The sequence below is a fragment of the Dysidea avara genome, chromosome 8 (assembly GCF_963678975.1).
Source record: "Dysidea avara chromosome 8, odDysAvar1.4, whole genome shotgun sequence".
NCBI lineage: Eukaryota > Metazoa > Porifera > Demospongiae > Dictyoceratida > Dysideidae > Dysidea > Dysidea avara.
The window spans coordinates 35,483,406-35,507,922 of NC_089279.1; the positions used below are offsets into that span (position 1 = coordinate 35,483,406).

General features: G+C 39.5%; 4 protein-coding genes across 6 annotated transcripts; 2 read left to right on the forward strand and 2 right to left on the reverse strand.

Annotated features, from left to right (window-relative positions):
• Positions 1-654: 654 nt before the first annotated feature.
• LOC136265047 (core-binding factor subunit beta-like) lies at positions 655-11,957 on the reverse strand. 3 transcript variants are annotated; one of them, XM_066059821.1, is made up of 7 exons: positions 11,939-11,953; positions 11,667-11,809; positions 11,509-11,595; positions 10,846-10,968; positions 9,694-9,810; positions 9,156-9,308; positions 655-840 (listed from the first exon to the last, which is right to left on the reverse strand). In XM_066059821.1, the coding sequence occupies exons 2-7, from the start codon at positions 11,796-11,798 to the stop codon at positions 823-825; spliced, it is 630 nt and encodes a 209-aa protein (XP_065915893.1). In that variant the 5' UTR covers positions 11,799-11,809; positions 11,939-11,953; the 3' UTR covers positions 655-822. The 3 variants fall into 3 exon arrangements, with proteins under 3 accessions (XP_065915893.1, XP_065915892.1, XP_065915894.1); XM_066059820.1 differs by having other exon boundaries at positions 11,667-11,957; XM_066059822.1 differs by having other exon boundaries at positions 9,180-9,308; positions 11,667-11,954.
• Positions 11,910-18,712, forward strand: LOC136265020 (bromodomain-containing protein 7-like). Its single transcript, XM_066059779.1, has 13 exons — positions 11,910-12,059; positions 12,120-12,636; positions 12,697-12,830; positions 12,881-12,938; positions 13,009-13,153; positions 13,434-13,544; positions 13,600-14,088; positions 15,191-15,371; positions 15,600-15,735; positions 17,045-17,425; positions 17,986-18,137; positions 18,499-18,539; positions 18,596-18,712. The coding sequence occupies exons 1-13, from the start codon at positions 11,996-11,998 to the stop codon at positions 18,701-18,703; spliced, it is 2,517 nt and encodes an 838-aa protein (XP_065915851.1). The 5' UTR covers positions 11,910-11,995; the 3' UTR covers positions 18,704-18,712.
• Positions 18,713-18,719: 7 nt separating this feature from the next.
• On the forward strand, positions 18,720-22,346 carry LOC136265052 (uncharacterized). Its single transcript, XM_066059828.1, has 2 exons — positions 18,720-19,690; positions 21,184-22,346. The coding sequence occupies exons 1-2, from the start codon at positions 18,776-18,778 to the stop codon at positions 22,180-22,182; spliced, it is 1,914 nt and encodes a 637-aa protein (XP_065915900.1). The 5' UTR covers positions 18,720-18,775; the 3' UTR covers positions 22,183-22,346.
• On the reverse strand, positions 22,213-23,672 carry LOC136265050 (coactosin-like protein). The gene is made up of 4 exons (XM_066059826.1): positions 23,466-23,672; positions 23,328-23,419; positions 23,116-23,273; positions 22,213-22,494 (listed from the first exon to the last, which is right to left on the reverse strand). The coding sequence occupies exons 1-4, from the start codon at positions 23,561-23,563 to the stop codon at positions 22,384-22,386; spliced, it is 459 nt and encodes a 152-aa protein (XP_065915898.1). The 5' UTR covers positions 23,564-23,672; the 3' UTR covers positions 22,213-22,383.
• Positions 23,673-24,517: the final 845 nt, after the last annotated feature.

Consider the following 24,517-nt stretch of genomic DNA (forward strand, 5'->3'; position numbering starts at 1 on the left):
AGACATGCATTAGCACCTTTACCATTACATACAGTAGTTTTGACTTCTCCAACTACTATAGTAAGGGTGTTTACAAGTAGCTGAGGCTGTACATGATGCTTATGTTCGTTAAAAGTTCTAGAAATCAAAATTCTTTGGAATTATTCTAGTTAGTGGAATTTGAGGGAGATGTAATTCAAGGTTGAGCTGGGGCCATTTCTGCAGATCAGATTCACATGACAATTTTCCGTTAGCTTTGACCTTCAAAATTACATGATGACTCTTGATGATATTTAGTAGCTGTACTTTTCTTGGGATAATACACCCCTTGGTCCAACAATCAAAAACAGTTAAATCACACCTTACCAATTCTGACTGCTCTATTAGAAGTTTCTGTCACATCGTACCAACAAGTGTAGCACAATTTCTGCTAAGTCACACTCCAAATCATTTTGACAAGCACAGTTAGATATTAACATCCAAACTAATATTGGAGGTGGTGGGATATTCATAATTATAACTAAGAATTACCAAAATCAGCTATTTCAATTACTCTAATAATTGACTCTCCACTATAAAATGATTACAACCATCAAAACACTAAGTTGAAGCATGTGTAAATGGCTGACTAGGTGGTCTCATCAACAAGGTGGTTGCTAAGTGAGGTTTCATTAATAAACCACAAAAACTAATAATGATAATAACACAATCACGAAAATACATTATTAATGACAATATGTCGGTAGTGTGTGTGCCTGTGTGTGTGCCATGTGATGAGCTGGGCTCTAGGAGATTGTGTGGGAATTGTTCAGTGTCCATAGAAACTGAAGTAGATTGTGTGTATCATGTTTGGGTCTGGACCTGTCACAGGAAGAAAATGAAAATAATACTCAAATATTTACATCTAACTAAATAATATTATACAGTTTTTGAAAGGTGCTATTTTCACAACCGGTCACTTTTATCATACAACAGTATATTAGGGATCATGGAGGCTTGCACTTTCTCACAAAAAAATATTGACCAGAAACCAGCTACCTCACAATACCTTCATGACACCTAGAGCTGGCAAACTCATTTGCGATAAGTTGATACATACAGTATTTAAAAAAAAATTAACAGTAAATTTCTATTGACCAACTAACTACCTGCATGATGCCTTCAGACAAGCATAACTCAATAACGGCTAGAATTTTTTCACCATTATAGACATTGCCTCGGCCCAACAGGCATACCGCAGTGTGTACAACACATGGACTAACCTTTTGTGTCCCATTTCTTCTTGCTGACAGGTACAATGTTTCGATTTGTGGTAGTGCATGATGATTTCTCTATGCTTGTATCCGTAGTGACTGGATTGATTGCAGAAGTGCTTCTTGTAATGTTTTTCATTTGTAATACTATGTAATGGGCTGAACATATCTGAAAACAAAGCAAAATGGCCACTTCACTGTTTCTGTAATTGATAGATGGGCAATGAGTTCAGACAAAACATTTCAGTAATGCACCACTATTTCTTTTGATGCAGTGTGCACATGTTCACCAGTTATAATTAAGTTACAAAAAAGTAAACAAACAAGTAAAAGAAAAGGGATTTCAAGTTTGATTAGGGAGATAAAAAGTAGTAGTATGGGATGAAATGTCCACTAGTATATCTTCCTTGTTTCACTACTTTTCAAACTTGAAATTCTTGTCATTGCATAACCCCTTAAACTTGCATAATTAGATCTGATACACATGTCTTAGAACTTTCGAAGCATAGTTCTTATCGCTATGAAGTTTACACTATTCTACTCGTGATGTAATAAGGAGTAAAATGGTACCTAGGGTTTTACCCTAACGCTAAACTCTCAGACCAAAACTTGCCATATAAGCAGCCTTCCAGCAAAGAAACATGCAAAACACGCAAAACCCTTTACATACATGATCCATAACTCAATGGTGGTTGCTCCTATCAACTTGAAACAAACGTTGCTCGCTTCTCCATTAGGCCATATGTGATTCACGTGATTAGACCCACAATTGAAACTAAACACTTGGCAAGAAGATCAATTTGCAGAATCACATGTCGCCACCTTTGTAACAAGTAAGTCTTTGTAGTTACAGTGTTCATTTAAACTACTCCAAGTATCCCAGTGAACAGACCGTCAACCAATGTTTAGTTTTAGGCAGAGATATCCCATTTAAAGTTACCATGTACGCTTGTAATGTGTAAATACTCATTCGTTCTATGCGGGTTTAAGGGTGCATAAACAAACGTACTAGCTTAATACAACAGTGTGCATTATATAGAAATCAATGTAGAGTATGCTTAACACTTAACACAAAAGCAAGATAGCATTCAGCATGTTAACATTTGTAAGGTAGTACACATTTTATGACTGTTATAATTGGGTTACCCAGACCAAGAGTGTCCCTTTCAAAAGCTAGTTAAGATTTAGCACTAAAGTGCTCATGGCAACAACAGAATTAATCAAACTTCAAATGTGTACATCATTACAATAGGCCAGCTATAAATCTGCTAGTAAACTGGCCCTATGGTAAATCTGCTATTAGAGGCTTCATATATACTGAATCCAGTGGTCTACAAACAAAACATTAACAAGGGGCAGTCATCTAAATCCTCCAGAGTAGTACAGTCAACAAGAAGCAAGTATAGAAACACAAGAAAATGGGTGACACCAAAGAAAACATCCCCTTTCTTTGGCATTATTTATCTCTTCAGAAGCTATCACAAGAGATACCAGTGCATACATCAGCCCCACCAACAAAATTCCTGCACCAGCATCATCACACAGATTGTTAAATCACTGAATGATTATGTAGTTTTTGTCACACTGCTATCTTTGTATCATACTTGTTGCAAAATGAAATAGAGATAATAAACTTTGTAGCATATATTTTTAAAGGTTGTGCGAGCCGTGTGGATGGTTTATCCACAATTACGTCTGACAAAGATAACAAGAACGCAACTCTTTCATTTTTACATATGAAAATCACTAACTAAAGCCAAGAGAAGAGAGAGTATCCAACTGCCATATATTGCATCAAGAATGAGCACATCAAGTAGAGAAGCCATCCTGTAGTACTGTCAAAGTAAGTGTTGAATGAAGTAATAAACACCTTCTAGCTCAGACAACTTTATAAACACTTCAAACAGCCTGAGCTAGCAGGTGTTTATTACTTTATTCTTGACAGCACTACAGGATGGCTTCTCTACTTGCTCAATTTTGATGCAGTATATGGCAGTTGGATACTCTCTCTTCCATTATTTACTCTTGCTAAAGCTGATAGAGTATCAACAAGAGCCTACACAGAGCTTCCAGGAACCTATAAGCCCATAGTGAGTAAGCTTTAAGCCAGCAGCCCATATTGGGCCAAAGTCACCAGCTACAAAGAAGTAGAGCCCAATTATGACCTCCCCTGTTGCTGATGAGCTACTACTACTGCATACTGATGTGTCCCCTACTAAAGTCACTCCCAACATGTCTCCTTTCATCAGGATCACATGACGTAGTGCTTATGCAGTCCAGCAAAGACGACAGGTTACTGTCAAGATGCAGTACTCCCAAAATGGATACTCCCACCACAACTGATACTATAGCTACACCCTCTGGCCAGTTACACACAGATGAAGAAGTCCACCACAAGGAAGATCAGAAGAGTTCCACCAATGGTGAAGATGTCAAAGACGTGCTGTACAAGATGTCACTACGCAGGCAAAGACAACCGGGCAGAATCAAACAATGGAAGGTCATCTCTCGCTCTTTCATTTATTGGCATTTATTTCTCTGACAATTTATCTTTTGTAATTGGCTTAGTATGCCACATGTTTAGACAACTGTTGCCCTGAGACAAGATTCGAATAATACAAATTTCAATTATCTTATTGTATAGTTATACAACGGGCACGAGTGCTCTGCCTGATGACGGCCCTCAGGCTCGTACGTTTATACAGGCAGAGCACGAGTGCACTTTGTATAACTGTTATGTACCACTCACCTAATAGGTGGGGAGAGTCTCACAAGACAGCTGTAACACTTATAAAGGCCAGGTTTCTAACATTGATTGTGGGTAACCAAGCTGAACGTTGTGATGATGTTCCCTCTACAGCACTGCAGCCACCTGATATATTGAAAGCTAGTATGCTATAGGTTATATCACTAACCTGCATTCGCTGTTCAACTCTCATCGTGTAGTGCTCAGCTTGCCAGCGTGATCACTCAGTCGCCATATAGACTAAGCACCAGACTAATCGCCATAGTGATTCTCTCGAGCGAAAAAAAGCAGCTAATAGACGGTTTAAGTAAACAAAACCTAACTACTAAACAATACTAGTCTAATTCTTACTATTCACAATGGCTAAACTCAAATCTGGTGGCACAACAAAAACTGGTTACCACAATCGAACATAAAGGTGAGTGTTATTTAGAATATAATAGTTTTATTGAGTTATTGTCTAAGTGGACTACAGTTTAATCTGGGCTCAGATGGCACCAGACTAGTAAGGTGTATAAGTACGTTTATAGATATATGTAGACTAGAGTTGTAGCCACCGCGTTGGCTTTTTCAATCGCCATTGGCTGCTTGGTAAACATTATACATATTGGTGATGTTATGGCCCACAATCGACCTTTACATGTCAGGCTATAAAAGAATTCGAGTGATCTGTGAGGTGTCTTTCCACCTATTAGGTGAGGTGTTGTAGTGGTCTCGGCTGCCAGCACTTGTGCATTGCTGCACAAAACCGCAGCCAGTGCAATATCTGTATATTGCACCGTGGTTGGTGCATTATAACTTACAATGCACTTGTTGCGGTCTGCAAAACTGCAACCAGTGCATTATAAGGTATAATGCACTCGCTGCGGTCAGCAAGAGTGCCATATACAAATTATGGCACTGGCGGGGCCTTTGAACTACCCACGCAGAGTGGTACATATTGTTAATGGAAATAGCCCTGAAGAGGTACATACATACACCCTTTTGGCTGAATGTGGCATGTCTACCCACGGAAGGAAGTCTGGCTAGGTCACTGCTCAGCCCAAAGAGCAATACCCGCCTTAGAAATCAGCTCTTACAGTAAACTAGCAGCCCACACCTTGATCAGGATATCCATCAACCAGTGGACCATCAAGTACAGCAAGGAATATGCACGTGAAACAATAACAGAACTAGAGCTTTCAGGAAGACATCAAGTGATTTAAACTATAGACGGACAATCCATAAAAAATCACCTAGATTATGTAACAAAAGCGAGTCACTCCATTTTATGATATTGTCAACTAGTTTGTTGTTGCTACATAATTGGAGAAGGTTAAACACATACAAGTTAGAGTTACTCATTAAGGCAGAAGCAGATGATGACCTGGCTAGCAAGCTATGTGTGTATTATTCAACATAAAAAATTATTGCATACATTTATCTATTCACATGCAGAGACATCACTGAGCTAACGTTCAGCCATGACTGGGTTGCTAGGTTCCAAGTTTGATGTTTGGTGATGACCGGTGGCTGTTTCTTTCAGCAATTGTATTACTCCAGTCTACCCAGTAACTTAAAATGGGGACCAGGTGCTAAGTGGTGTCAACTGAGGAAGCAAAATAAATCATGGACCGGTCATGTCTCACATAACACAAGTGGGACTTTGGGTGCCCACACCTTCACCTGCGTCAGCAATTGCAGCTGTCCCCATTCAATGGAGTCAATCCACGCAGCATCATGATTTTAGACAATGCCATGATACACCATACGGGAGATATCATAAAGATTTGGAGCAGGCAGGGTTATTGGTGTACTTTCTGCCACCATACAGTCAAGATCTTTAGAAAAAAGCCCAAAAGTTAAGAAAGCCAAAAATTCTAATAAAGCCAAAGAAGGTGTGACGCAGTAGAGTTCCCAAATGATAGCAGTAAGTTGGATAAACCCATTTGCAGATTTCCTGTTGAAACACTAGTAGGGGTTCCTGCCGTTTTCATAGCTCCTAGAATGTGTGTGTGTGTGTGTGTGTGTGTGTGTGTGTGTGTGTGTGTGTGTGTGTGTGTGTGTGTGTGTGTGTGTGTGTGTGTGTGTGTGTGTGTGTGTGTGTGTGTGTGTGTGTGGCAATTAGTGCATAAACGAATCTGCTATTATTCGAAGGTTCATTCAAAGGTTAACATTCGTGTACAAATTATCAACATTCGTATGCAGTAACACTACAAGCCAAATACAGACATACGTTTTATTGTATTGGCCCATCGTATTTATATTCTCTATTGTTGAGTAAAGATGAGCACTTCACAAAGTTAAGGTCCGATGTTTGGGAGTATTTTGAGAAGCGCAAAAGAACTGCCAAGTGTAAACACTGCCCTAAGGAATTTTCGTTTTGCGGTGGAACAAGCAACCTACGAGATCATTTGTTGCGACTACATGAAAAGATTTAGAAGCCGAAAGACAGTGAAACAAACACGAGCAAAGCCAAAGGTAAAATAGAGGAATTTGTCACAAAAACAATGTGTTCAGTGATCAGTGACTGTGAAAAGAAAAATAGCACAATTGTTTGTAGACATGGTGGCACTGGATACAAGACCAGCTGCAGTGGTTGAGGGGACTGGTTTTAATTTAAGCTACAAGGTGCCTTCAGCTGTGCATGTAGTTACTTGTTTAAAGAAGAGATATTCCCAGGTGAAAGGAATAATCGAAAGAAAGCTGGAAGAAGCTAACTATGTTGCTCTTACTTCAGACATCTGACGAGTTTATCTACTCAATCTTACATTAGTGCAATAGCACACTTTATTACTGCTAACTGGGAACTGCACAGTTGTGTACTACAGACACTTTACTTTCCTGAGAGTCACACTGGAGAGTTGATAGCCAACAAATAGAAAGAAATCTGTTCAAATTTTAGCCTACCACTGGAAAAAGTGGTGGCAGTAGTACATGATCTTGGCAGCAACATGAGACTTTAAGAGTACTCCATGTGGTGACTCAGATTGGGCAAGTGTGGAATGCGCTGTACATACCCTCCAACTCTGTGTAAATGAAGGACTTCAAATTCCAAACATTTCTAATCTATTGTCAGCTGGCCGAAAATTGGTTGGCCATTTCAGACACAGTAGCAAGGCTACTGCTGCCTTAGATCAACAACAAAGACAGATGAATATGCCAGTTAAACGGTTGATTCAAGACTGTCCTACAAGGTGGAATAGTAGTTGTTACATGCTAGATCGGAGTTACGGTGGCCAGTATCAGCTATTCTCAGTGGTGATAGTGTCACGAAGAAGTCTGATTGAGCACTGGATCTGAAAAATACACAATGCCATCCCTTCAAAAGATCCAAACTGCTACTGTGTATTTTAGTGAGGAGGAAAAGGTCTCTTTGTCAATAGTTTTACCAGTTGTGCTGGGACTAGCTCAAAATCTTCATCCAGATCCAGATGATTCTCCTTCTGTTCAAAGCTTTAAGCAAATGGTCAAGGCAGCAATACTGAGACGATGGAACACAGACCAACTTTCACCTGTTCTTCTTTTAGCTACAGCTTTGGACCCCCGTTTTAAACTCATAAAACAGCTAGACGAATCTATGAAAAGAACTGTTACAGAAGTGGTGATATCAAATGTAGAGAGAGTGGTTAGTGATGTGGACTGCACTATGGCAGACTCAGACATTACTATAGTTGACTCTGCATCTAATTCTCAAAGTAGCAGCTCACAAGGTATACCTCCAACGAAAAGTCTGAGCACATCAGGAGTGCTGGCTGCTCAGTAATAATAAATAGGCTAAACCATCTGCACTAGATATTTTATTAGGGCCAGAAGAAGACACAAGAGGAAGAACAATTGAGGATGAAGTGGAGGTCTACTTTCATGAAAAGGTGTGCTTACGTAAAACTAACATTCTAGAATGGTGGAATATCTAGATTTCCTAATTTGGCACAGCTTGCTAAAGTTGTTATTGGTATTCCAGCTACCTCTACACTATCAGAAAGACTTTTCTCTGTTGCTGGAAACATTGTAAGCAAGAGAAGATCATGTTTTAAATCCTGAAAACGTTGACATTATTTTTTTTGAACAAAAACTTGAAGTTTTACAATAGACTAAAAATAAAAGGTTTATAATTTTTAATTATTAAAAAAAATTCCAATTATTCAAAAATTTAAACATTTGAATATTTAGTTGGGACATTCATTTATGCACTAGAGGCAATATGTAAGTACGGTGTGTATATGGTATCTGCTGTAACAACTGCACACATCCCGCAATATTCCTTTGTAGTCTTGTCCCAGGAGGATTTGCCTACAGTATGTAACTCATAGCACCTGAGTAGTATACTGTGTTTTACTGGATAAGCGTGGCCGTGTGTACAAGGCAGCCTAAGGCATTGCTTTTGTTTTGCAACACAAGGTAGGAGGGATGATAACAAGGTGGTGATGGTATCACAATCAAGTGGTATCGATCACGAATGATATCATGATTATGTTGATCTGTCCTGATCATCATTGCCCTACCATGATCACTCCAATCTTGATCACATCCATCCTGCATGTCAAGTACCAATATCAGTAGCCTTGTCATGCTTCATGAGCAAATCCTCAATATCTTATATAGCAAATACATGTACAATAGATTTCATTCCGTTTTATTTTGCACAACGACAGGTCTTTCATGGAAAGTTATGGTTAGTCTGTGACTATGCTTCCAGAGTGTATTGTTGCTTCACAATGATTCATTCACTGCCACCGATACTGGTAGTGTTTACGTCAGCACACTTGCCATATATTGATAACAGTTTCATACAAATAGATAGTGTTGATGTATAGTGGTTTATTAACTGCGGTGCTAATCTGTGTGTCTTTAGCCAAATAGCAAAGCCACCTCACATTACATATTATGCTCAGTCACTGTATCGTCTGTAAACAGATCTCACAACAAACCACATCAAAGGAAATCAACAAACACTTTTCTGGACATCAGACAGAATTCTCAATTTTCCAGCGGTGCAGATAGATTTCTATAACTTCGAACTAGTTAAACAAAAAGGCTTAGCTACTCCCTCAAATACATACACTAGTCTCGCATTGCCAGACAATTTTCTTTCTTAAATTGTATTGGGGTAGGAACTCTCCCTACCCCAAGAAAAAGGTGGTCTGGCCACACAAGACTAAACATACACAGTGTACACACCACAATTAGTTAGTTACCATTTCTAGTTTCCCATTACTCACTTCAGCAGTGGCACTGTTGTTAGTTGCCCCCAGCTGCATCTGCTCCTGCCAGCGTCGCTGTGACTCCTCAAACTGTCTCTGCCTCTCTCTTGCCTGCTCCATAGCCTCCCTCATCAACTTGTCTTCTTCCTGAGGAGACAGGACAACTGAGAGTAGTAATTGTATAAAGACCACAATTTGTTTGTATGAGCCCTAACTACTGTTACAAGAGTTATCTGCCAAATTCTAGTAGCTAGCACCAAAAAAGCTATAAATGCTGGAACTATCAAAAAGTGGTACTTTGATATGAGCCAAGATAAATGCATTAAATAAGGCACCTGAAAATTCCAATATACTACTGAGCATTGTGGCTATTTAAGCAGGAACACATAGCAAACACGCTGTCAATATTTAAATGTAAAATAGTTGCTGTTTTAATACAAAACTATTTGAAAGAGCATGTTTGCTACCTAGAACTTGGCAAGTTTTGAGGGTAAAATGAACAAAGACAGATGTGTAGTTAGTGAAAACTTACTGCTGCAGTCTCAGCATCAAATACCAGCTTTGCCTTGCCATTAAGTGTATGTAGGTCTATCCATCCAACCCATTTAATACACACCCCATTAAAAATGAATGCACTTGTCATATGCACCTACAGGAAAATAATGACAAGAACACATCACGTACAACCAATGTTTGGGTCAAATGGGGCTTGGGTCTAATGGGGCTTTGGCCAAATCTATTATTCAATTGTCAAATCCTCCCACCGTGTCCCCCCGTCTCCAAATAAGGTATTCCACACAGCATTGATGTCCTATAAAAATAATTTCATCTTAGCTAACTGCAGTTGTCAATCAATCACCATAATAGGGATTAGGACTATCCCATGTACATCAATACTGTGGAACCTCTCTATGGTCACGTTGGGAACCAGAATTTTGAAGCAATTTCTGCTACAATATATAGAGGTTTAATGTGGACCCAGACCTGTTGGAATCAAACCCCCTTGTCCTAGCTTATTCATTGTATATGTGGAGAGAAGAGGCATGATAATGATAGGCGCATTATGGAATACAAAAGTGAAGAGTAATTTTAACAAAATATTAGTGACCTAAAGGAACCAGTACATGTTCCCAATCACATAATCTGTAGTAAACTCAGTTAGTAATCATAAAATATAATTTAATTCGTTGGTTTCAGAAGTACTACTAGGGGCAGAAATTTTACCTGGTCAGTTACCCAGCTGTAATTATCAACAAATTACCTACACCTGGAAATATCAGGTATCCATAACAACAGGTACTGTGTGACCTAATGTGTTTACCAAGAATGACAGATGCTCTACTGTCTTAATTACACAAATCATAAAAAAAATTTAAGCAGGTTGTTCAAGTAATTACCTCAATGGTATCCAAATTTACCTTACCACTCCTAACATTACACAATTAGTCACCTATTACACATGTTAACAAGTGTATGATACTTACACTAATGGAACAAATTACTGCAAACATGCAATCTAATCTGGACACCTGAGGCTATACTTAAAAGTGAGGTGTCCTGTGTGTGTAGTGTGTGTGTAGTTGTGGCGTACGCTACTACAAATAGTCCATGGACGAGTGTCCCAATTACCAATGTGTAAGTATCCTTCCACTGATCCACTGCTTGCTTTAAACAACTAGTATACCTTTCCATAGTCTCTGTGGTAATCCACACTCTCTGCAGGTGGCTCCTCATTTTCAGCCTTTTCTCCACTTAATGCTTTAGGCATTAATTGCAGCGTCAAGTTGGTCCCTGTCACTACAAATGACTGAAACAATAAGAACACAAATAACACACAGATGTGTAAAATACGATGACACATGCTGTAGGATGATCCGCAACTGCCACCAAAATCTTGTCAAGCCAAAATTTCACCTAGACCTGCATCTATTAGTACTTTAATTTTATTAAATGCTATCCCACTAGGGACCTGTGAGGAGACTAAAGCCTGTGAATACTTGTCTAGAATTATGTTTGAATAACTCCATTGTCATATGAAAATATCTGCATATCCAACATTCTAGATATAACCTTGATGCATGCTACCTGCAACTATAAAGAACTAATTGCTGGAGTTTTGAAACAACTTGATAAGTCTGGTAAAGATGATGTATGATTTAATTGATTGTGGGTTTCTGACTCTTCGTCCCGTCTTCACAGCTGACCCACTGTAGCACATTTTGTTGACCGTAGGTTGCAGATCAACCCACAGCAATTGTCCTTTGTGACACCCCCTTGTAAGGTTGCATACACACACACAATCACCCAACATTTATTAGGTTAACAAATAACTCAGCCACACACTCACCACAAACGCAGTTCCATTGGTGAGGTCTTCCCGGAACTTCACTTTTCTCTCCTCATGTGGCTTGTCCCGACAACCAGTGTACTTGACCTAACACGTTGTAACATGCACGCTTACAAGGTTTCACGGTACGCAATGCTCTACTAAAGCTAGTCACTCACATCTGATTCCTGCGATAGCTTCTTAAATAGCTCATCTGTCTCAAATTTTGATTTTTGATCTCCGACAACACGCGGCATTGTTCTCGTTATTTCAATTAATACGCACCCCTTACACCTCGTGGCTCTACGCATAAAAACGCGCCCTGGTGTTTGCAGAAATATTTTAACAGTGTACTTAACTTGCCTAGTTTGTCACAGCCCCCAGTCTAATGTAACTAGAGTGTAATGTGTGCCGTGGTACGTGTGTAAAAATCGAGTTAGAAATTACTTACTGTTTGTAATTAACGCCCACCTAGTTTTACACTCTAAATAGTGCCTTCTACTGAATAATGGGCAAGAAACACAAGAGGCATAGAAAACACGTCAGGTTCCAAGGTGTCTCACAAGAGAAAGGTTTGGTTGTGTCGGGGCGTGAGGTGTATTGTTTTATTTTTTTGTGCATGTTTTGTTTAGAGGTTGAGCTTGGTGGGCTTAGCTCCCTAAAGGTGTCCATTCCGTTAAGTTTATTACCTGGATACAAGCAGACCCTGTCAACTAGCGACACTGGTTCTAATCAGCCAGATCTGAGCTGTACCATACACATACAAAAAGCTGACTTGTCAACATTTGTAATCCCTAAGAAGAAAGAATCACATGACCCACACCATCATGTCAAGAAACATAAGAAAAAGAAGCACCATCATCATGATGACAAGTTTGATCCTGGGCATCACCATGATGACGTGACACAATTCAAAAGTAGCCAATCTGAGAGTAGTAGCTCAGTTGAACAAAAGACACCTACGAAAGACGTCTCCAGTACTCTTAGGAAGTTATCCATAGTAATACCAGCTTTGAAGAACATCCCTAAAGTACCAGTCAGTACTCCTCCAGTACAAGAGTCACCCACTGTGGCTGAATCTGATGGAAAAAGAGCCAGGAGGGTTGTGCCAACTCAGCAAATTTCTGTCAATGAGTTGCTTGCCTCCAAGTAAATGGTTGTATTATTAGGGTGTATTGTGGTTACTATATATTGTCTTCTCTGTCATAGGTTACCAGTCAGTCAACTAATACAACCTGTTCAACAGGTTAGCCATCCAATTCAACCAGTCAGCCAGCCTGCTCAACCAGTTAGCCATCCAACCCAACTGGTTAGCCAGTCAGTTAGTCACTCAGATACTAATGGTAATGATTTGAAGTAATGGCTCTATTTTATGTTATATTTAACACCACAGAAGCTTTGAAAACTGACATCAAATTTGCACTGAAGACTATTCATTATCAATTAGAAAAGTAAGCCATGACACTGTGCCTTAACTCATGTGGTCTGATTGTAAGACATGTGCACTATGTGGTCATGTAGGAAGGACCCTCAGGGCATATTTGCTGAACCAGTGACAGACACCATAGCCCCAGGTTACTCCAGTATCATACAGCGTCCAATGGATTTCTCCACAATGTCTAAGAAGATTGATGATCTGCAATACCAGTCTGTAAATGATTATAAGGTGTGTTTTTTTTGTACTGCTAAACTACTATACTGCATGGACTAGCAGTGCCAGAAGTAAGAGTAAAATTATTAATGTCCCAAATGGTCAATGTTAAGCACCAGCATTGCTGTAAGCTGGCCTTTAAACCTTATGATGTGGGGCAATCAACTCAGTTAAGTACTTATAGATTACCACAAGTATATACCCACATGCTTAACCTTATATGGTCAGTATTTTAAGTGTGTTTGTATGTTTACCACTCTAGTTACTTACCAATGATAATGTATGTGTTTTTCAGGAGGACTTTATGCTCATGTGTGGAAATTGTATGACTTATAACCCTGAGGGTACAATATTCTACCAAGCTGCTAAGAAATTACTAGCCTCAGGCCTGAAGCTGATATCCAAGGTAGTAGTGCAGGATAACTGGGTGGTGTGTGGAATATTGTTGTGTTTTCTTGTAGGAAGAGGCTAAGATGGATTCACTGCTTAATGTAGCAAAGACCACCATTGAAAGCCACTCTAGAAGCAGCACACCACTGTCATTCAGTAAACCACGTGTCTCCCCAGCTCCTGTCAGTGTTGAACATCCAGAAATAGGCCCCTTAGTTTGTCGAATACCTCTAAATTTGCTACAACATAAGTACTTGTTGCCTTCCACTGCTGTGACGCAGCAAGAATCTCTGTCTCTTCCACCAGCTGATGCCCCACGATCACTTGATACAATATCTCTATCCAGTACTGCTCAATGGGTGGCAGAGAGTATGTCTGCACCATCCCTCACATACCATGACAATAATTTGACAAAGTTACGTGTTGGTTGGGACAGTGATGGTGACTCAAGCAATAGTGAAGATGATGAAGGGAGCCATAGTGAAGTGTTGGAACAGTTGCAAGCTGCTGCTGAGTCTGTCCATGAAGAAGTATTGTCTTCAAGTGAACCCTTTGTTGATGTGAGTGTGTATTGTGTTGTATAGTTGATGTATATAGTGTGTGTAGTGTTGTGTAACTTGTGTATTGTATTGTAGTGTAGTGAGTGCATGCGTGTCAGTGTGTGTGTGTACTATGTGATAATCAGATCAGCTATCAGTTGTCAGCAATATCAGCCTTGCTTTTGCATATCTAGTATATTGGATTGGCAACATAATTATGTAAACAGGGAGCAGAAACAGATATACATTTTAGCTACACAACTGTGATGTCAACTGTTGCTAAAGTCCTACTATTTCACTTTATTTAGAGAACAAATGGTCAGTATTGGATCAGCTTTGTTTATCAGCTTGATAATATCTTACATCGGGTTACCAGGTTATTGACTAAAGCTATATCAGTACATCTTTAATTATGGTAGTGATGTATAAGGAACATACACAGTAAATGAGAGAGAAAGAGACCAGTCCTAATTTGGCTACTAAGTAATACACCTCTTTACTGGAAAATCCCAGTAATCCATTTTACAAAATAGCAACCAACTTGACAATCTCCACTCCAAATTCATCATTTACAGACACTAGTATATGCCTAATATAGCCACCTGCTTTGTGTTGCCTACTCCTAATAACTGTCATCCCACTTAAATTTTATAAGGACTTGTTTAACATATGTGTTTAGGACATTTATAAAGCATTAACTTTAGGACAAGGTTCATAGTCCAAATTGGTAAGTTAGCAGGTCTCAGGTTACAGTGTTGCATCATTTCAAATGGTGTCCTATTTTCAGTGGTAAAAGGTTCTGCCTTCTGCTGGTTGGCAATGTGTGAAGTGACTGACTAGCACTCTCAATTTTTGATCAGTACGGCATTAACAAATTTGTGCCTATAGCATTTGTGCTTCACCATTGGTTTAACAGAGCATGTTGGGTACTAGAAATTTGAATATACATACGCATGAATGAGATGGAGATTGTACTGAAATTGTATACATGACTTAGCTGCATACGTATCAAAATATTCACTATCACACTCTACGGTATTATGGTGTATTTGTTGTGTGTTCAATTGTACAATGAATTTTATTTAATGGTGATATGTTTCCAATATCTCTACCCCCTACACAGTTAGCTTACCTTGACACTAGTGAGGCAGGGAAGGCCATCTTGAATATACTCAATCCTGATGGGGACGCTGCCCAGAATATGAGATTGGTGGACACTAGTCAGTTGGAGGCTGTCATCACTGAAGGAGAAGAGGCTAATAAAAAATTAGAACTGGAACACTCACGGCACAAGACCACCCCTGGTGTGTGTGTGTGCGTGCATGCGTGTGCATGTGCGTGTTCATGTATGTTTCACATAACAAGTAAAGTCTGGGTAGAATTTTAGTTGCCCATGTGAGACATGATACATACAGTCTACATACTTTACCTGTACTGTCTGACTGGTACCTGAGTAGTGTACTGGTGGCCCTGAGTTTTATTAATGTCGCTTGTGTGTTCATTCTTGTTATCTATATTTTATCACTTAATAGTTGCTTATCTGATGTATGGACCTTATGGATCATTTGCTCCATATTTTGACTCATCATTTGCCACTCTCACCAGAATGGACTCCTCCTTGCTCTACTCAGTCTATGGTGATGACATGGGAGTGACGTATGCTCACAGGTGGGTAGTTATACCAGTTGTATTTCTGTATTTCTTATAATTTTAAAGTATTTCTACTGATATTTGACAATTACGTTGAGATGATTTATTTATTAACCAGCTGATTGCAATGTCACTTCTGCTTTTCATGTATTGCCTCCTCTCATACATTATGGTATTCTGAGAGTTTTCCTTAATAGTTGCATCCCCCAAAGGCCTTCTTGTAGTTACCATACATGGCTCATCCCAAACACAACATAAGGTGTTTGTACTGTATAATTCCACCTCTTTAGAGTGATCATGTCAAGTAGGTCCTAAACTGTACTAAATCATGACCTCATAACAACATTATAGTGATTGTTTTAATTACTGTGTATCCCAAACATAGCTAAGGTGTACTTCATGGCCTCATTAATAAGACCACCTCATTATAGTGGCCATGTCATGTAGGTCCCAAACACGGAGGAGGTACAACACACGTTAAGCGCTATCAAAAAGAATATTTTGACTTCTAAACTGATACTTAATCTGGATTATGGATACCTCTAATGTAATTTCCAGTGCTATTCTCTTCCATGTTTGCTGTTTGTCCTCCATTTCATGTGGTAAGCTCTTTATCACGTGATAGCGTCTTCAGTCGCCTTGTATATTAATATCAAACCACTGGGATTCAGTGGGGTTCACCGCACCATTAAATTGCGCATATGAAAATCTTTCAATTGGCACCTGGTTATCAATGAAACCTTCTTTATAATTTCTCTGTACAAATCCTATGAGCTCACATGAGTGTGTTGTACCTCCTCTGTCCCAAACATAGCTAAGGTGTACTTCATGATCTCATCAATAAGACCAGCTAATTATAGCGACCTGCTTGCATTAGTTCCAGTACAGCCGTTGCTTATGTCCAAGGCAATATGCCACCAATAATCGTAAGTTGAGAGAGGTTCAGCATCACAGACACAACCATTTATAAATGAAAATAAACATCATCCTGGCAATATTCTCCACAGACTGATGCTTACACTTAACCAAACTTTATTTTGTGCATTAAAACACTGGCTGGTACTGATGCCATATTGTAACACAAATATAGGCGCATCTTTTCTGCCAGGTTTGTTTCCCAGGCTCACTAAAAATGTAAAGCGTGGAAAATAGTAAACTGTTTATCCATCATCACGGGACACAGAGGCTACTGCAGACACTGGCTTGCACTTCTGACCTGGGGAACAACACAGTATTTGGAAACCAGTCTTATGACCTCCTTATTAAGTCCTCCCTATTGATGAGTATGTACAGTCCTCTAATTAACATGCATGTTGATATACTGTAGTTTACAGAGATTTGTGAGAGGGACTGGTTCATTTTCCTGTGAAATGGCAGAGGCCATTTTGAATGGATTGACCAATAACAAGCACAGACTACTGAAGGAGAAGCTGTCAGAGCAACGAGACAAGTTATTTAGCATATCACAACAACAGCAGCAACAAGGGGACAGCAAAGAGGATACTGGCAGTAGTACGTCAGACACACCACAGACATCAACAAGTGACGACGCAGCTACTACACAAGTAATGCAACCACCAGGTACTAGTGGCCTATCTACTGCCATTACTACTGCTGCTGCTGCTGCTGCTGCTGCTGCTGCTACCACTAGTGGTGCCATTGTATTTCCCTCAACAGTGACTGCTTTGAACTCTGAGAGTAAAGAGAAGTAAGAGTTCTGCTGTTTACTAGCTAACATTTGTGGATAGAATTTATGAGACCTGGTCACTGTATAACCAAATCACATCTTTAAACTGATACTTTAAAAATCACCAAAATCTCATTTGTGTACGAAATGGCCTAAATTTATAAGACTTTACAGCACAAGTACTGAAAGTCTGCAGGACTCAGTGACCCTGCACCTGTTTAAAGATGTTAAGTACTGTATGTTTGAAAAGTTGATGACAATACTGTCAAATGTGACCACCTTCTTATTAAGGGCACTGTGTTATTACCAACACAATGGTCTGCAATCTCGTGGCACCAGACATGTCACTGCAGCTAGCACTACCATGGAATTGATATACATATCATCATTCTGCCAACTAGAAACTCCATGTGTATGTGTCATTCGTGTACAAAGTGACCTGACCACCTGCCTGTAATGTCGTAAATCTTAATATGAAAGTCTACTAGAATAGACAGTTTTTGCTTAACATATTTCTATCTACAGTATTTCCTATCTGTTTTTTGTAGTGTAGCTGTTAAGATCCCATATTATTCACGCAGGGTGCTGCCACCTCCGGTGCCATCAAGTACAGTGCTAGAACAGAATGTGGAGGCCCTGCTGCGTTTGCAGCAGCTCCAGAATGAAAGACTCTCTGGTGGTGGTATATTGAAGGCTACTAATGTTGTGCCAACTTCATCAGAAGCCAAAACTGGTTAGTGAATTAGACAACCTGGTTTTCTTTTCTCAATTTGCTTCAGAGAAGGATGGTGGAGTGTATGTTTGCAACATCTTTACAAATTTAAGTACTCTACACCATATGTATGTATGTATATGTGTGATGGTTGTAGGAGGATTTTGTGAGTACCATTATATAGCTCAGTTATAGGTCATGCCTACGAATATAAATTTTTTCATAGTAGTTTATTCACGTCCTAATATATGAGCTTATGGAGTGTGGTACAGGTTGGAGTTGAATTTTTGTGTAGGACAAAATATTTGCTGGTTCTTATAATGCATGATCACTCCCTGTTTTCTCCATTTATAATGTGTTCTATGATGTGTTTGTGTTGTAGCGTTGCAAGTTGTGGAGAATCTCAAGCAACTTGTGTCTGAGGTATGTTACATACTTTCTTGATTACCAATGTGTCACTGTTTGTGCTCCAATGACAGGCCACCCCTGGGGATATTGCGTCAGTGAAAGCACTACAAACTGCAATGGGCGTCACCATGCCAACCACAATTAACAGTACTACCATACCCAAACTCCAAAATACATGATAAAATAAATTTTCTTATTACAACAAGCGCCTGCGCTATTTACTAGGTTACCAATCACATGACGCTGAAGATATGTCCACAGCTTGGCTGTTGGTGTTTGCAGTGGTGGGAGCTTGCGGCAAAGCTCCAAAGTTAACTAGCTACAATGTGGACACTAGCCGAATAACCGTATCCGGTCTATCATCTGGAGGGTACTTCGCTGTGCAGTTCCACGTCGCCTACTCGAAGATAATTCGTGGAGCTGGGGTCATTGCTGGTGGACCATTCTGGTGTGCTCAAGCCAACGTGGCTATAGCGACAAGTTCGTGTATGAAACAACCGGATTTGATCTCTGTAGCCGAGCTGGTTGCTATAACATACTCGTCAGCTGCTACAGGCGTCGTTGATAGCACTAGCTACCTCAAAAACAGTCAAGTGTACACGATATCCGGTGAACGTGACACTATAGTGTTGCCTGGAGTTGTGAAGAAACTAGCAGAGTATTATTCCGAGTTTGTGACTGAAGGAAACATCACCTCACTGTATTCTCTACCTGCAGAGCATTGTTTCCCAACCGAGGATTATGGCAACGCCTGTAGCTACTTTGGTTCACCTTACATCAACAAGTGTGGGTTTGCTGCTGCCAGAGAGATATTGTTACACATGTACCCTGGCTCACACCAACCCTTATCTTCCTACCAAGCAGAGAACTTGTACGAATTTGACCAGTCAGAATTCTATATTGAAGAATTAACCAGTATGGACACAACTGGGTATATTTATGTTCCTACAGTTTGTCAGTCACAAAGGACACCTTGTAAACTACACATTGCTTTTCATGGGTGTCTGCAGGGGAAAATGTATTTACAAGATGAGTATCCGTCCCATACTGGATATGCTCAGAATGCAGAAGGATTACGAACCATTGTACTATTTCCTCAAGTTATCAACTCAACATTAAACCCAAAGGGATGTTGGGATTGGTGGGGTTATACATCACCAGCGTATGCTTCCAAACTTGGTCTTCAAATGGTAGCAGTTAGACGTATGGTGGAACGAGTAGCTCGCATTTGAGCCATATCTTATGTGTGCATATAAATTGAAGTTTACTATGTAAATAAGAGCAATTCCCACTAGACTTCAACCAAAGATGTTTGTGACATTTCTGTGGAGCTAGGGGCTATTGATTGTGATTGATTATGACTAAAGTACCGGTAAAGGCACAGCCTGTATACCAGATCTGCACACAATAGTACAATTATACAAAAATAAATCTCGAATCAAATAAGTGATTATCTAATAAGGATTTAAAATTATTTACAGAATTTACGTTAACTACAACTGCAGGCAAAGCATTCCAATCATTAATTACCTATCAAAAAATATATTTTGATTGACAGTTTAATCTCATATAGAGTGGAAAAATCTGAATCGAAATAGTTATTGATAATCTTGTAAAGTAGTATCATATCACCTCTATGATGCCTGTGAGCCAGGGATGGTAGCTGTAGCGCTGCTAGTCTCTCTTCGTATGGTTTATCTCTTAATGATGGCAATAAACATGTAGCCCTACGTTGGGCTTTCTCCACTTTACTTTGATCAAGAACAAAGAAAGGCCCCATACTGCGTTACTATATTCAAGTGTTGGACGTACGAAAGCTGTAAATAATTTAGTCAACATATCAGAATCTAAGTAAAAGATTTCTTAATTAATCCTAGTAATCGATTAGCTTTTACAGCAACCTCTGTGGTATGCAGGTGGAACTTAAGTTGGTGGTCCAAGATAATGCCCAAGTCTTTGTAAGAATCAATATTGTCAATAACTGTTCCATCCAAATAATATGGCCCATAGTGCTGCATCGGTCCAAGGTGCATATGCTTGCACTTCAAGATATTGAACTTAAGTTGCCAACAAATTGACCATTCATAAAGTAAGTCCAAATCATGTTGTAGTAGCTACTATTGTAATGTTGTCAAGGAGTTCATCCATTCCTACATCAGACACTTTGTAGGGGAAATAAAAATTAAGTAGGCAGAGGTAGCTATATTTTTGCATGGGTGATGCATTGAAAAGAACTACAGTAGAACCTGTATTTGAAAATGAAGACACCTGTGTAAATCTGGACACTTGGTAATGGTCCGAGGCCCAAAGATATCGCTTAGCTATTATATGAAAACTGACCTGCAAAAAAAACTTCAAAAAAAATTTAAGGACCAGAGGAGGTATCTATGGTAGGAGGAGCTATTATCTATGGTAGGAGTAATTAGGAGATGGCTAGGATGCGGTGCGGGCCCCTTGCTTAATTTCGTCTCACGTGAGTCTTAAGTTTCGGGATTTCTTGTACCATTTCCGAGCATTTCACTGCATTTGCTCCTACCAGTGAACTTCACTCGGTACTTGCTAGTTGGTTTACTATTGAGACTGAATCCAAATAGACTAGATGAACGCGTTTTGGTTGATGCTGACTACAGTGGTGGGTGTTTTTGGTACGGCTCCAAAGTTGACTAGCTACAATGTGGACACTAGCCAAATAACTGTATCCGGTTTTTCATCTGGAGGGTACTTCGCTGTGCAATTCCACGTCGCCTACTCGAAGATAATTCGTGGAGCTGGAGTCATTGCTGGGGGTCCGTTCTGGTGTGCTCAAAATAACCTATCTATCGCGTTTAGTTCGTGTATGAAACAACCAGAATTGATCTCTGTAGCTCAATTAGTAGTGAAAACGTATTCGTTGGCTACTACTGGCGACATTGATAGCACTAGCTACCTCAAAAGCAGTCAAGTGTACACGATATCCGGTGAATATGACGACACAATTACCCCTGGAGTTGTAAAGAAATTAGCTGAGTACTATTCTGAGTTTGTAACTGAAGGAAACATCAACTCTATATATACTCTACCAGCAGAACATTGTTTCCCAACTGAGGATTATGGTAATGCATGTGGCTACCTTGGTTCACCTTACATCAACAAGTGTGGATTTGCTGCTGCCCGAGAGATATTGTTGCACATGTACCCTGGCTCACACCTTAGTTCACCTTACATCAACAAGTGTGGGTTAGTTGCTGCCCAAGAGATATTATTACATATGTACCCTGGCTCACACCAACCCCTATCTTCCTACCATGCAGAGAATTTGTATGAATTTGACCAGTCAGAATTCTATATTGAAGAATTAAGTAGTATGGACGCAACTGGGTATATTTATGTTCCTACAGTTTGTCAGTCACAAAGGACACCTTGTAAACTACACATTGCTTTTCATGGGTGTCTACAGGGGAAAATGTATTTACAAGATGAGTATCCATCCCATACTGGATATGCTCAGAATGCAGAAGGATTACGAACCATTGTACTATTTCCTCAAGCCATCAACTCAACATTAAACCCAAATGGTTGCTGGGATTGGTGGGGCTTTACTTCACCAGCGTATGCTTCCAAACTTGGTCTTCAAATGGTAGCCGTTAGACGTATGGTGGAACGAATAGCTCACATTTAAACTAGAATTTGTGTGGTGGTTATACATATGTATACTAAGCACAGAGGAGGTATCTGTGATGAAATAATTAGAATACAGCAGTAGAAGTGTAATTTTCACTGCATATGTACATGAGATGTCCTAATAGAGGTTATATCTACAAAGAAAAAATAATTCAAATACTATGCATTTGTAGGAGACTATAACTGAGTCACCAGCAAATCAGCGACGGCCAGTACCATAGGCTGCTCCACTAGCCTTTTCTAGGTCTTTCAAAATCTTGTCATAACTTAACTCATTTCTTGCATCACAGAGGAACTCTTTGCCAAATTCCTAAACAAAAAATACATTTAAGCAATAACATCAGCCCAGCAATATATTTCCTGAATGCACAGCAAAAAAAAAAAAATCCTGTGATTGAAAACAGTAATGACAGTGAAACTCGTGTCACCCCTAGTATGTTGTCATAATGAGGCCACAGACATTGCAAACAAACAGCATAGCAATAGCACAACACATCATCATTATCCAAACTGTGGTCAAAACCACACTAATAAAAGATCATTGGCCAAATCCCACCCTCGCATGCTACACCTGTCTTAACCTACATACTGTAAAACAATCTTGTCAGGGAAAAGGTAAAACCATCTGGTAGCAATGATATGCCATGTTGAATATTAGACATCAGCTACTGTGAAATTACAACACAGAAATGTGCTAACTGTTTAACATCTTGGCTTCTGGCTGTGGGCTCATTAAGATCATACCAACATGTGGATAACATGATAACCTCATGACCAAATTTGGTAATAGTTTCTTTCACCATTGCAGAGCCCACACAATAGATAGCATAAGGAATGAGATAGTTGGAATAGTTGTGTAAAAATATGCATGTAACCTTGTATGCGTAATTATGGTGAAAACTGAAACTTTGCAAACAAAGTGTCAACTTACCACGAAGATCTCTTTCACAAATGCTTTATCGGTGCTGACAGCTGCTTTCTTCAAGGCCCCAACTTTTGAACCGATCCATGTCAACAAGGCAAATTTAGCTCTCCGACTCATTTCATCTCCGGTCTCAAAGCGAAGGTATGCATAAACCCTATCGTCATCTGTGATTGGGTGATGCGAATAGAAATAGTATAGTAACCTTCAAGATAACCTACCCGAAAAAAGGTCTTGATTCCCTAGCGCCTTTTCAGTGTTATCCCCGCTTCCAGCAGCTTCCAGTACTTTCCCGTTATACTTATAAGCAACCCTAAAACGCCGCGTAAGGTTATTCACTCAAGGAGCACAACTCTCACCATGCTATTTCGTTATCGTCTGCGCGAACCTCCTCGTACTTCGCCTTAGCTTCCTCATGTTCCCCTTGAAACAACTTTACTGCTGCTTGCGATGCCATTTCTCACATCAACTAGTTATCTCTAGTACTGCAACTGTTGAAGACTAACCAAAGCTAACTATCTTTTGAACCCAAAACGGCTGACACCTGCGAAACCACAACAACCACGAATGCGTCACTCAAATATTTTCGTTATTTTCCGGACACTAACGTATACAGTGATTATCAAAAAACAAGTAGTCTAGTTCTAGAAATACAGTAATTGTTATGATGGATAGAGTAGTGGTGGTACTTATGAGACAATTAACTTCAAATAATTGCCATCACCTAAAACAGTAACCCTGGTATTTCACAACACTAATAGGGAAAAGTATACCCATAAACTATATAATCCTAAAATTTCAAAAATTTTCATACCATTTGGTGGTCTGTATGATCATTTTTCTGGAACACTGTAGGTGTGTGTATTGTGAGATGCTGTGCTTGTAAGTTGACTATTCATATTTGACTATGCGGGAAAATTTTATATCAGTGTAAAGGGTGGCTAGCAAGGACACTGCAGACAGTCAAAACAGATTGGTTGACTTCATAATGTACTTTACATATTTGTACTCTTAACAACATAGTGAGTGGTACAAAGACAATCATTGACAGTCTTCCAATATGATGTAGCAAATTTTAGGAGCTATATATTATCCCCTAATTAGAATTGTGGTTGACTTATAATCACTGTCTGTGATGATCTGAATAGGTACTATCTCTTTACTGCTAAATCTGCAGGATATAACCCGGTATACTTGTTTTAAGCTATGTGACCCATATTACCTCCTGTCCCATAATACCAGCCTCTACTCTATACTTCAGTCATTTTAATAAGGCTACATCAGACCGTCAAGTGGCAAAGCCTGGTTTGAGGACATCACCTGGCAGACTCCTGTATTAAACGTTCGGGCGAGGGGTAGGTAATGAGTCAAAATCGTCTACGAAATTTCAAAGATGACTGCCCATATTTCA

Excerpts from the sequence above, each read along its gene's own strand:
- LOC136265047 (XM_066059820.1), bottom strand. The coding sequence starts at position 11,798 with ATGCGTAGAGCCACGAGGTGTAAGGGGTGCGTATTAATTGAAATAACG. Across the intron at positions 10,969-11,508 it reads CCAATGGAACTGCGTTTGTG|TCATTTGTAGTGACAGGGAC; the intron begins GTGAGTGTGTGG and ends TTATTGTTTCAG. Across the intron at positions 9,811-10,845 it reads ACCACAGAGACTATGGAAAG|GTGCATATGACAAGTGCATT; the intron begins GTATACTAGTTG and ends ATTTTCCTGTAG.
- LOC136265020 (XM_066059779.1), top strand. The coding sequence starts at position 11,996 with ATGGGCAAGAAACACAAGAGGCATAGAAAACACGTCAGGTTCCAAGGT. Across the intron at positions 14,089-15,190 it reads CAAGTGAACCCTTTGTTGAT|TTAGCTTACCTTGACACTAG; the intron begins GTGAGTGTGTAT and ends CCCCCTACACAG. Across the intron at positions 18,540-18,595 it reads TCAAGCAACTTGTGTCTGAG|GCCACCCCTGGGGATATTGC; the intron begins GTATGTTACATA and ends CTCCAATGACAG.
- LOC136265052 (XM_066059828.1), top strand. The coding sequence starts at position 18,776 with ATGTCCACAGCTTGGCTGTTGGTGTTTGCAGTGGTGGGAGCTTGCGGC. Across the intron at positions 19,691-21,183 it reads GTTATACATCACCAGCGTAT|TTGACTAGCTACAATGTGGA; the intron begins GCTTCCAAACTT and ends ACGGCTCCAAAG.
- LOC136265050 (XM_066059826.1), bottom strand. The coding sequence starts at position 23,563 with ATGGCATCGCAAGCAGCAGTAAAGTTGTTTCAAGGGGAACATGAGGAA. Across the intron at positions 23,420-23,465 it reads GACGATAACGAAATAGCATG|GGTTGCTTATAAGTATAACG; the intron begins GTGAGAGTTGTG and ends GCGGCGTTTTAG. Across the intron at positions 23,274-23,327 it reads GAATCAAGACCTTTTTTCGG|ATGACGATAGGGTTTATGCA; the intron begins GTAGGTTATCTT and ends ACCCAATCACAG.